The sequence below is a fragment of the Pinus tabuliformis genome, chromosome X, assembly GCF_031772625.1.
Source record: "Pinus tabuliformis cultivar Carrire ecotype Pingquan chromosome X, CPIR1, whole genome shotgun sequence".
Taxonomy (NCBI): domain Eukaryota; kingdom Viridiplantae; phylum Streptophyta; class Pinopsida; order Pinales; family Pinaceae; genus Pinus; species Pinus tabuliformis.
The window spans coordinates 1,720,554,979-1,720,568,464 of record NC_142308.1 but is presented as its reverse complement, the minus strand read 5'-3'; the positions used below and the strand labels follow the sequence as shown (position 1 = coordinate 1,720,568,464).

Here is a 13,486-nt window from a genome sequence, read left to right as displayed (position 1 = left end):
GATTACTATCGAAATTCATCAGCCATTTATAAAAATGCTTCCACTAAAAACCTTTGAACCTGCCTTCTTGGGTAAACACTAATAAAGTGGATCACCAAAATCCTTTGAACCTCGCTCCTCGAGGCTGGAATCAACAATGTCATCTAGCTCTTTTCGAAGTCACTCGGCCTGAGTCATACTGGAAAGTTGACCAAGACTGCTAGAAGTCTTCCTGGCGAGCCAGGCTCGGTCATCTGGCTATAAAGGACAGAAAATAGCACTCATTTTACTCTTTCTTTCTTTTTTTTCCATAATTCAGAGAAGCGACAGGCTTATAACCGTTTAGAATTTACAGTTATTTGTAAATGGACCATCTACTTTAAAAAAAGAATGCATCGTATGATAATGTAAACTTTCATATTACTAAAAACCCTTTTCCCTAAAATGTTGTATATTTATTTTATTTCCGAGTCGACTCTGACTCTTCAACCTTTCTGAGCCATCTCGGAGTGGAGTCAGGGAATCTCTGGCATCCATATGTTAAAAAAAATTATATTTGATGTTACTTCTCAAGAAAGAGCAAAAAAATGGGGGCTATACAGTTTACAGCCGTATGACATCTAATAGAGTGTACCACAGAGCTTTAGGTGTTCTCCAATCCATGTTAAAAAGAAAACGACAAAAATGTAACCAGAGCAGTAGCAATCCACTGCTAGCTCAACATGGCAACATGAAGTATATACTATCAAACACAGCCAAGCGAAGGGAGCTGATAAATGTGGCAAAGTAGATAAACCATTATTAAAAACACACAAACATAGCTGAAAAACTAAACTCAAAACAACACTTCAACCTTAAATATGAAAATTACAGGTTCGGAGACTGTTTGTCCACGTTTATGGCATCAGATTACTATTCTGGATATTATATGGTAGCCGAGTCATGAAAATGCGTATTTGCTAGGCAATGTTACACATGAAAAAATGAACTCTGCCAGAGAAAAATAGAGATCCAGGGTTTTCGGAGTGCTTTTATTATTGACTTCAATTTATTCAGAACTGGAAACAAAAGTGAATCTGCATAAGAAAATTGCCCCGAGAACCACCATACCCTATCTCTTTCCACGGAGTGGGTAGCATTGTGACTTCATTTTCACAATAAATAGATTCGCTTGAAGGATAAAATTGGGCTTTTCTCCGACTGAATTACTTGGCGACCGCAAAATTATGCTCTAGTTGTGCCCTGATATATTTTGCCTTCCTACTATGTAACTTCAATTAACATAACGAGCCTGTTGTCAACTTGACTCTTATCTGCTAAGATATACTCGGCTTAGAATTTCAGATATACAAATTCTTCAATGGCTGGAACTTCACCAATCCTCTGTAGTGTTTCCTTTGTCGGTTCGTCATCTACCCCTATTGCCATGATAGCCCTCCTCCTAGGAGCAGTTCTGCCAACACTCATAAAGTTTACATTGACATTTTGTGATCCTAGAATGCTTCCCACTTTTCCAATCATGCCAGGTTGATCAACTTGCCTGCAAAGAATAAGACTTCCCTCGAGACTAACATCCACACTATAGGCCCCAACCTTAGTTAGATGTGGAATACCGTCCTTAACCTTCCCTTCAACTATGATATCCCCCCCTTCTGAGAGAGCACTGGCAAATTTTGACTCTACATGTGCCAGCTGTACCTGGATTGACTCCAATGGTTCTTGAGGCGAGCCATCATGTGGTACTTTTTCCTCGATTATTCTGAAGCCTCTTTGCTTTGCAATAAAATCAGCATTGACTAGGTTCACAAATGTATCAGATATAGGTTCAATAATCCCTTTAGTAATCATAGCACGAAGCAACCTTGTATCCAAATCATCGGCAGCTCTAGCAGAGGCATAGATCACCTTCACTGATTTCACACCACGAACTCCTGACACTAACTGCACAGCAAGCCTTCCCAAGCTTTCCGCCAAACTTACATAGGGGGCAAGTTCAGAGAGAACCTAACACAAAACAATCATATGATTTTATCAAACAGACATTATGTATAAACATGACATATGCAATCCACACCGGAGAAACAAAAGTCCTCCCGGAGAGGACTGATTAGAGTGAAAACAAAATGTCAAGAGAGACGCTGAAACAAGAACCGATGTTTATAAAGTTAAAGACTGATAAGATGGTTTAAAACGTGAAATATTTCCTTGGGCCAACCAAACAATTTTCAGCACTGAACACAACAATTCAAATGAACTAAGTACAAATTACTTTAAAAATTGAAATTAGAGTTCACTGGAATTTACCTCAGCAGAGACCATGGGAGCATTGACAGCTGTTGAAGAGAGCTCACCCATCAGGGCTCCAGCAACAGCCTCGGCTATTTCTATTGCTACACCTTCCTGCAGAAAAAATGATTTTGATGAGTACTATTTTATGTGAAACGGACAGTAAGCCGGCTTATAATAGTAAGTGTCATGGAAATATGAATAAGAATCCTAAAAATTTCCTTCCTTATAAATTTTATCACAAAGGGAGGTATACCTGTGCTTCTATTGTGCTTGCCCCCAGATGAGGTGTCACAATGACCTTCTCGTGCTGGACTAATTTGTTGTCTACTGGAGGTTCTTTTGTAAATACATCAAGTGCTGCCTGTTTTTTATTAAAAACAATGCCAGGTTTGTAAGCACCCATAGGAACTTGGACACCCAGCATTTCAAGAACATGTGAAACAAGTCTAATAGTTTACTTTATTTTGTTCACATGTCTCCTGATATATGCATTGGCAAAAATAAATTTGCCTTCTGAGCAACACTGGTAAGTGAGCTTGTCAAATTTTAGAAATTTGATTAGTAATATGGTGTCATGCCAAAATTCATTTAGGTTACATTTTGATTTGTTAATGCCTCTAGGAATGTTTTCGTTCTCTTGTTGGACATCAGAAACAGATTTAATTCTATATAGCAGATCCAAATCTTGATCAATAACACTCATACGACTTAACAGTCCCGGCATATTGAAATCTTGTGCGTCTTTGTGTATATATAAAGAGATAAATAGAATGAGTGAATCAATCCCTTTTATAGATGTAACCCCTAAAATGCTTGAATTTGACATTTTTGGAAAGTGGAAACTTTAACTGTAAAGCTTGCAGAAATTCAGGCTTTTGGGCATGAGGCAGGCAAAACTAAAAAAATGCATACCTGAGCAACAATGCCACTGTCAAGAGCTCGCACTAAAGCTTCATCGTCTATTACGCCACCTCTAGCGACATTGATAATGCGGACTCCTTTCTTCATCTTACGAAAACTTTCATCATTGAAAACCTTATCTGTAGCGGGAGTCAGCGGCATATGGAGAGAAATGAAATCGGCAGCAGATATGGCCCCATCAAATGATACTAGATCCACACCTACAGCACGTGCTCGATCAGCAGCAGCATATGGGTCATGTGCAATAACATGCATCCCCAGCCCCTTTGCACGCCGAGCAACTTCTGATCCAACCTTTCCAAAACCCATGACTGCAAGTGTCTTTCCCACCAGTGACACACCCACATACTTATTGCGTTGCCATTTTCCTGTACCACGAACAAGATCCAGTCATAAACAATTCCTACTATGAGTACCCATTATAAAATCATACCAAAACAGAGGAAATACGAAACTGAAAGTAAGATTTAGACATAATAATAAAACTATCAAGAGATGCAGATTCAGAAGCAGTCTTATATATGTGAGCCTAGCTAAATGGCTATGCTATAAAAGCACTAAGTTTGGATGATTTATCTTCTTATCAGTGTATTCGAGTTCCCCGTGAAAAGGACTGCTTCTTTCACGTTGAGAAACTGCTAATTACAGAAGGAAAGGATCTTCAGCTACCGCTGCACTTTGATACCTTATTCTTCATAGACATGTTTGCAAGTTTACTAACATTTATTTCCTCGCACTGCATTAGGTGATCAATAATAAAGAAGATTACAGAATTTAAGTTTTCCTAGTCTGAACAAAAGAAAGATCCAGTACCGGTATATGGCTAATAGCCATGGAGAAAATCGAAATATCTGTCAGAAACTTGTCAATAACCCAAAATATCAAAGAACTATTTCAATTATTTGAAGCCTCCAAGTAATATTTTCTTGTGAATTTTGATTAATTCCGCATGAATGTGTGTGAATTTCAAATTTCAACCGGCGAGTTTGTATAATCCAAACTCTTTAAGGCCTTTTTAAGTTAATTTATTTATATATTTAGAAATTTATTTTAAATATGGAAAAAAAAATCAAATTCACTCAGAATCATATTAACTAATCCACTATATTTACCAAATTCAATTTATTTAAAATTCCATTTTAAATAATGAAAAAAAAAAATGCACCTTACTACGAATTATATTACCGAATTCACTATATTTACCAGTTTATTGAAAAACAAAAACATGAAAAACATAGCAGCGTTCCACTGAAGCCTTAAATATTTTAGGAAGATACCGGCATCCCTATGATTTTAAGAGTTGAATGTCGTCTACTGATCATAGTTAAACTGTATCGAAAACTATACATATAGAACCCGCTTCCCCATTTCTCGTTGGGCTTTGACTTGACCGCCTGTGCTATGCTGAGCCCCTTTGGCTGGTTTTGCATCCCCATGGATTATCTAATGGCCCATCACTGTGCTATGCTTCCCTGCATGAAATCTACCAATGCACAAATCTGGACACATGGTATTGAATCCGATTTCCATATGAATATTCTCTTTTCGTTTCATTCACCACCATCGCTATCTCTGCTGGCAAACAATACAACATCTTTACATATTCAGACAGACAAAGTCAGTTCAACAGTTCGGTGCATTTATGGAAAATCCGGCATATCCATCTTGCCAAAGAGTTAGGCATTGCCATTAAGAAGAGTACAAAGAAATGGTTCTCAGCACATGGAAGACAATCCCACCCATCTACTCAATTTCGTTATGTTTTGTATGCAAAGATCTACGAATCTTCATGTCCAGAAAAGCCTGATGTTTGTTACTACTGATGGTATTGTAGGTACCAGAGCATTGAATTAATATAGTCAATAATGATACCTTGGAAGAACATTCCATATGGAACTGCAATGGTAAAAAACATTATGCAAGGAGACTAATTTTCAGTGGTAGAAAGCCCAATTACCTGTACACTCATCAGCACGGTTTGCCTTTACTTCAAGACACGCAGAGACGGTCTAATGTATATTTTCCGTTTCGCCCCTTCTGAGTGGGATTTAGTGAGATTTCAAAGTCCTACTGGACACGGAGATTCCAGTGTTTGACACAAAAACTGGACACTTATTTAAATAAAACCTGAAAAAATGGACATAAAATATAGATTTCTTGAATATTGAAAAAATAAAACTATATTTGTACACATGTATTGAATTTTTAAGCATCCTGAGTCTCCAACCTATCTGAGACACCTGTCTTTGCAACAGGTCGAGTACTAACTCACTATTTCGCCGCTGAATATATTGACCACCGTTTACGTTTTTGACTTTTCCCGGGTCTACTAATTAATCGCCTGCTGGGAGAAGAAGAGCGTCACTAAGCGCCTGTAGGGCGGCCAAGCAAACTTACTCCAATGAACTGTCGAGGAGAGACCGCCCATTTCCTAATTTCTCATACCTACTGGAAACCTGTCTTGGCCAGGACAGAACATGTATCTCAGAATTTTATCCACAATTTTCATGTGTGTGTGTGTTCGACACAGGATAGGGGCAGGTACCCAACATGTGTCTAACGCTAACACCTGCGTGTCCACAAACCTACCTGTCGACCACACACAGATTCAAGACTCGCAAACCCTAACCCACAAATCATGTTGCTCCTTGAGATACTTTTGGAAGATGATTTAGACTTGGAGTGCCCCAGGTCACAAGGGCAACTATAATGTAATCCAAAACACAAAGCGTGGTGCCTAAGCATGGAATTACGTTTGATCCCTAATCTTTGCGACCTCGAAATTAATCATCTAGAAAACAAATCAAATGACGATGGCTTCATTTGTACCGAGACTGTACGAACGCTAGATCATAATATCAGATGAAGACTCTGCGAACGCCGCATCATAATATCAGGTGACAACAGCAGCATTTGCAAAATTCCCCTTCTGCTCCGGACCCCGAAGGTTACGATAACGAACCCAACTCCAAGCACCTGATATGCTCCGGACCACAAAGTTTAAGATAACGAACCCAACTCCAAGCACCTGATATGCTCCGGACCACAAAGGTTAAGATAACGAACCCAACTCCAAGCACCTGATATGCAGGCCTTGCACTTCTGAGTCTTTAATCTGTCGAACCAAATCAGATTCACAATGGACAAATGACAAAAATCAGTCTGATCACCTCGGAATCATGATTGGAAAATGACAAAACCTGGCAACAGTGTGTGAAACGACAAAGCCAAAATATCTCAGCAGACCTACTTGGCATTGAATCTGTAAGTGAAAACTGCAGCTACTGACTTCAACTAATTTCCCTTTTTTATCAGTAAATCTAAAACATAATCCCCCAAAAAATAACCATTCCACTTGTTCTTTTTTCATTAACCTGTACTCTAGAAATTCCCATAAGAAGAATAGGAGTCTTTTGTAAGCAGAACAAGCCAAATCATAGTCAAGTAAGAGCTTTTAATTACAAGGATACTTTTATCTTTGACTTAACAAGTGCCCAGTATAACAGTGAAGTGAGTTTGTGATTAAAGTAAAGAAATCAAAGCACAGTTACCAGATCCAGGTGCTAAAAGTCCTAGAACACATACTGTAGTTTTAATGCCGTCAACAGTGTTAACGGTCACATCTCCTCTACTTTGACGACCTACATCTTTAGGTCAAGTTAAGTCGGCATGATAAGAATTTAGGGCTTAGGTTTTCTGGAGAGTTTTACAGGTTAGATTGATTGATTTTAGTATTTGTCCTGTCCAAATTTTTATAGGATATTCCTCATTTAGTATTTTTTCCGCATTTTTTATCGTTTTGATATTTTCCAAATATTTCTAACATCGAATTAAAAGATGCGCATACATTTTTAATTTCTATAACACAGAATTAGAATATTTCCCTGTAAAATCAAAAGTTTCCCACAAATATTCTTGGGCTACCAAATTTCTTTCAGATGAAAATAAAAGATCTTTCCCATTTTTATGTGCTGACCATAAAATTATATGAATTTTACGCCAGGTAAATTTCTCTAAAATAAAAATTTCGGCTTCCACATTTTCATACGATAAAATTAAAAGACCTTTCCAATTTTGAAGGCTCCTTGATTATTCGCCCAATTCTATAAAAGTAGGTCTTTACGCATCATTGAGTCATAAATTTGATGTGAATTATAAAATTAATGGGGAAACAACGTACCTTGTTTCATGGAAGCATCAGCCTGGGGCACATTGCGTGCCATGGCAGCCAAGAGAGCAATCCCATGCTCGGCGGCGGCCACGGTGTTAGCAGTGGGAGCATTGACGACCAAACAACCGTACTCAGTTGCAGCATGAAGATCCACATTGTCGATGCCGACTCCAGCCCTTCCGACGACCTTGAGCCGGCCGCGGGACGATTCAAAGACCTGGCGCGTGACCTTGGTGCCGCTCCTCACAATGAGCGCGTCGCAGAGAGAGATCTTGGTGCACAGCTCCTCGTGCGTGAGATCGTACGAGCAGTCCACGTTGGCCAAGGTTCGAAGCACCTTCAGTCCCGCCTCCCCGAGCTTCTCCGCCACAAGAACAGTCGGCTTCGAGTCCACCGCTGTCTCGGCCCGCGCGCTCTTGGAGTCCACCGCGGTCTCGGCCCGCGCGCAGCATAGATCTCGGCTGCTCACGCGGCGGGCCGCCTTCGATGACTGCTCTCGTAGTCGGCTTCCCAGAAATGAAGATGATCTGGACGTTGACAAGCGAGAAAGCTGTTTGGGGAAATGGGTTCTTGGGAGAAAGACGGTGGCGGGTGGGATTCGAGCCGTGGACGGCCCCAAGGAAATGGAACGAATGGGATCGATGAAAAGTGCCTGGTGCTGCTGCTGTTGGGGATTGCAATTCAGCATGGCCGCTTCCATGTTTCGAACCTTAGACCTCGTCTCCCTACAGTCTCGAGTCTTCACTGTATTCCTTGCCGCTACTGTTCTTCGCACTTGCTTCTTTGAGATCGTGTACTGGACCTTTTTATTAGCGCTTCCCCGCGTCTCGCATCAACTGATTGAAAGATTCGTCTTTTCCATATTCAACTGTGTACTAATTTTTTATTACCTGAGTTGTCCACGCAGGCAGCTCCAGGTTTTACTGCAAAGGCGGCACTGCTCCAATTTTGCTTAAATAATCAAAATTACAAAATGAAATATTTGCATTATGTTGTGCAACTCTAAAATTTTTATTAATTTGTAAATTTTCCTCCAAATCTTTGGCAATATAACCAATTTAATAAGTACAGGACGATCCACCAACCCTCTAAAATTTTTATTATTTTATAAATTTTCCTCCAAATCTTTGGCAGTACAACCAATTTAATAAGTACAAGGACGATCCACCAACCCACTCCATTGATGTATGCAAATTGCTGAACTACGCTTTCCCCTCTGGGCCCCTCATATTTTCAAGGAGATAGTTGCATTTCAAATTAATTCTGTGGAATATCGAGGTGATAAAGTATTTGAATTTTTCTAGTTGGGTCAAAAGTTACTTAGTAAATATTATACTATTATTTTTAAAATTAGGATGAAATATTAATTTTAAATGTTATTAAAATATATATATAATTTTATTTATTTAATTTTAATTACTGGAAATAATTTTTTTAAATAATTACATTAAAAATAAATTTATTTATATTTTAATTGATTAAAAATTTGTTTTTCTAAATATAATTAAACATATTAACCATGCAAAACTCAAAAAATAGAGGGAAAGAAAATCTCTCTCTTTATTTTTCCTGAAGTGATTAAGAAATTGTAATAAAATTTATTTTTTAAACAAATCATAAATATTAATAATACTATTATTTATATATTCTTAAAATTATTATTAAACTAGAAAACTAAAATGGTTAATAATAATATTATTATTTATATTTTTAAAAGTATTCCTAAACTAAAAAACTAAAATGGTATATGATTAGAGATTAAAAAAAATTCACACTAACATATTTTTTATTATTAAATCTATTTTCATTTTTCATTTTTTTTTTTTCAAAAAAATCACTTTTGATTTAGGGAAAAAAATTTGTTGGTTGAGAGAAAGGTGGTTATCCTCTTTACCTAAGTTCAATTCCTATATGTGACATGTTGGGTTCATAATGAGTATTTCTTGTAATGGCGTCAAGCCTTGTTGTCTTAGTAGTCTCTTGAGAAACAAAACGTGTATATTGCTCATATTTGTGTCTTCTCTTTTTATATTGCTTAAAATAGATCCTTTGTAAAATCAAGGAATTCGAAAGGATTAGACCTGCCTCTTGTCCACTTTTATGACATATTCACACATTATTTTCCACTCCTTGTAGAACCTTTTATCTCATTGGAAGCCCTCAAATTTAGGGGAAACTTGCTAGATCATTTTGGTAGTAATATTACTCTTTGCAAAGGGCTTTGTCTCCTTCAAGAGGCCCTTATTCACAACATAAAATTTTATCATTTGGATGTGATTGTGAGGTTCTCATTATCACTATAATCCAAATACCCGCCGCCCCCCACCCCCTTCGCCATGCTCAATAAATGCCTCCTCACTAGAAGCCTTAATGACATTTTCAGTCAAATCCAAATACCCTTGTTTAGGGTTAGCGAATAACACCTTATTAGAGCCCTCCACAACATTCTTAATGGATTTTGAATATACCCCTTCAAACTTAGGGTATACCCCAAACAACTAGACCATTTCCTTTTATTACAACTTTACATTTAAAAGCGGAGTTATTCTTTTCTACATCGAACCAAATAACTTCGAAAAACAACAACTTTTACCATCAAATTTTCGTAACTATCCCTATGTTGCTCCCATTTTTTTTATATCTAAATTTTTAAATAACCAATATTAACATTTTAATTGATAGATGGGCAGAGAAGAAAACCACAAAATAAGACACTCAAATATGAGTTGTTAATCAATGAATTGCTTGATTCAATTGCTTAAAGCTTACATGATTATAAAGACTCAAAACCATTAAGAATAAACATGCTAATCTTAGCTCACACACACATGACTAACAATTGCTAAATTTAGCTTTCTAAAACTAACTCAAGCTAAAAGCTTTAAATGGACTCAATGACTTCAATTAAAAGGAGAGATTATTCTCCAACACTCCCCCTTAATCTCGACCACTAATGTTTGTTGGTCTAAGTCTTAGCCAGGCTTATAATACTTGAGATTAATTCAAAAACTTGTTTTACTTATGCATGTTGGTGTAGGTTGTCCTCATCTCTATGTTGTATAATTTTTTTCTTACGTGTGCTCCAAACTCTATGCTCTATGTATCTTTTTCTTGTTTTGTAGCTTTAGTGTTACTTTGGTTGTCTCCTTCAATATGCCCTTGTCTTCTTTGTTTGGTTTCTTTTGTGCATCTACTTGTGCCTTAGTTGTTGCTGATTGAACTTTTCTATTAATTCCTATAATATCAAAAACATCTTTATTTTATTTCTTCTCTTCCCCTACTACAACCGATCAACAGATTTGATGGATGCCTTCATCTTTGTTGTTTCATCTTCTTATGGTAGCTTTTCCATAACCATTTTCACCTTTATTATACTTAGGATTTGCAAGCCACTTTTCAAGAAAAGCTAACTCAATTTCATAATCAATTTCAACATTCACCAATAATTTATTCTCACCTGTTGTCACTACTTTAAAGGAGGTTTCAATTTTATCCTTAACATGTGTATCTATATACTTAGCTTCACTCCTTTTACCATGTTCATGCACTGTATCTTGTAAAAAATCATTGTTCTCTTCTACAATTTCTTCGACTAGATTTACTGTACCACCTGAGAAAATGGTAGTGTCCATGTTTTGTTTATGTTCTTTTGCTCCAGTAGGCTCTTCCATAATATCTCCAGTTATTTCCGCAATATCATAATCTTTTGCAATTTCTTTAACAAATTTCTTTGTAACAATTGTAGACTCGTTGTCTTGTATATCTTCCTCTTCTTCGGCTAGCTCTTCTACAATTTCTCCTATTACTTTTATTACATTAGATACCTCATTAACAACTACAATGTTTTGTGGCTCATTTCGATGATGATCAATGACGCTCCCCCTTGTGACTGTATGTCATCTATAGAATGTTCCAAACTTCTCAAGACATGGTTGTTGCTGCAATCTTGGGAATAATGCTAGTGTATAAACCTTGTCAAATGAGAGATAATGTTGTTGCATCATCTAATAATTTGCATAACTAAATTGCTTGACAAGTGGTTGTTGTTGTTGATTCTACATACTCTGCTTTTGTTGATGAGATAGTCACAATGGCATGAAATCACACCTAAACCAATATGTAAAACATATCATGAAGTACTCTTCTTGTCATCCATGCTATATGCAAAGTTACTATCAGTGTATCCAACTAAAAGATCACTATTAGTGCTAGAGTATAATATGTCATATCTTGTTGTTCTAGTAGTATATCTCAATTTTTTTTTTTTTTTTCTGCTTGCCAATGTGAGTCTTTTGAAGACTCCATAAACCTGGAAATCAAACTAACAACATACATAATGTATGGTCTAGTGGTAGTAAGATACATAACACTACTAACCAATCTCTTTAACAGAGTTGGATCTACATTGGATCCTATATTTTCTTTGATGAGTTATGTTCTTGTTGCAATTGGAGTTGGTGTTGGTTTACAATTCATCATCTTGAACCTCTTTAGCACATCCAATGTGATAGATGGACAGAGAAGGAAACCACAAAATAAGGCACTCAAATATGAGTTGTTACTTAGTGAATTGCTTGACTCAATTTAAAGCTTACATGATTATAAAGACTCAAAACCACTAAGAATAGACATGCTAATATTAGCTCACACGCACATGACACACACATGATTGATAGTTACTAAATATAGCTTTCTAAAAATAACTTGAACTAATAGCTTTAACTAGACTCGATGACTTTAGTTAACAGGAGATATTATTCTATAACATTAATGAAAATCAAACATACCGTTTAACTTTTTAAAATTATTAAAAATGTATACTTCCATGTTAGATACCCATGCCTAACCATACTCATTCTTTGCTTATTGTATCTCTAACTAAACCTAAATCTCATCTATTACGGCCTCCATCAATAAAATATCCACTCTGTATTGTCCTTAACCCATCAAAAAGATTCAATAAGTTATCTATACATATCACTTAGATATTATGCCACTTAATAATAATGCATTATGAGTGGGCACTTCATTATAACCTTCATTTTGTTCACATGGAAAAGATATACCTATAAATATATTAAATTTTAAACATAGAAATAAAACAACTATCTTTATCATTAGGTTGAATTATAAACTTAAGTGATCATAACTCTAATTAATAAAATGAAATTGTTCTAACTACAATATGAAAATGAAATAGAAATTGTTATAATAACAGTATGAAAATGAAAGAGGTTGTATAAACTTATGTGATCATAATTCTAATTAATTAATTGAAATTATTCTAAGTACAATATGAAAATGAAATAAAAATTATTATAATAACAGTATGAAAATGAAAAAGAAGTTGTATAATCATCTCATGTTAATTAGTGGAAGTTGTTCTAACAACAACATGAAAATGAAAGGGAAAAAATTGAGACATTCCATCTCACCAATCAAGAGATACAATGAAATGAAAATGAAACATCACTCCTTAACACTCAATGAGTTGAGTGCATGATATGGACATTGAGTGTTTTAATATTTTTACTTTTCATAAGTAGGTGGGTAAAAAAAATTGGACTTTCAAAACTTTTCTATTTGAACTTTGTACATCTCAATCATCACATCATGATCTTACCCATATTGAGAAGGGTCAAAATAAATCTTAAGAAAGGGTATTGTGTTTTATGCTTTAAAATATATATAATATATATATGAAAACAATGTGACACATTCCAACCTTAATAAATAAAAGGCATTTGGCTTTATGCCTTGCAAAATATATAGGAAAATAATGTCAACCATTCCAAAATAAGACAATGTGACACATTCCAACCTTAATAAATAAAAGGCATTTGGCTTTATGCCTTGCAAAATATATAGGAAAATAATGTCAACCATTCCAAAATAATTCATATACAAAGTAATTTAGACTGAGTTTATGTAGTGAAAGTTTAATATATTTTTAAAGTTTAACTTTATTTTGGTGGGATATATTTTTAATTTTATTATTTTTTTTAAATATGATGTTAGCGATACCAAAATAGCTCATATCCAAAGGTAATTTAGATTATAGATTAAGTTAAAAAGAATAAGCCGTATAATTTTAATTTTTAATATTTTGTTCAACTCATTAAAATT

At 35.7% G+C, this 13,486-nt stretch overlaps 1 protein-coding gene across 1 annotated transcript; it reads right to left on the bottom strand.

Annotated features, from left to right (window-relative positions):
* Positions 1-796: 796 nt before the first annotated feature.
* Positions 797-8,166, bottom strand: LOC149146643 (D-3-phosphoglycerate dehydrogenase 1, chloroplastic-like). The gene is made up of 5 exons (XM_089452955.1): positions 7,370-8,166; positions 3,181-3,557; positions 2,522-2,629; positions 2,284-2,379; positions 797-1,983 (listed from the first exon to the last, which is right to left on the bottom strand). The coding sequence occupies exons 1-5, from the start codon at positions 8,058-8,060 to the stop codon at positions 1,312-1,314; spliced, it is 1,944 nt and encodes a 647-aa protein (XP_089309081.1). The 5' UTR covers positions 8,061-8,166; the 3' UTR covers positions 797-1,311.
* Between the last annotated feature and the right edge of the window lie 5,320 nt (positions 8,167-13,486).

Coding starts and splice junctions, on each gene's coding strand:
- LOC149146643 (XM_089452955.1), bottom strand. CDS start 8,060: ATGGAAGCGGCCATGCTGAATTGCAATCCCCAACAGCAGCAGCACCAG. Junction 2,630..3,180: donor ACAGTGGCATTGTTGCTCAG/GTATGCATTTTT, acceptor AATAAAAAACAG/GCAGCACTTGATGTATTTAC. Junction 2,380..2,521: donor CAAGCACAATAGAAGCACAG/GTATACCTCCCT, acceptor TTTTTTCTGCAG/GAAGGTGTAGCAATAGAAAT.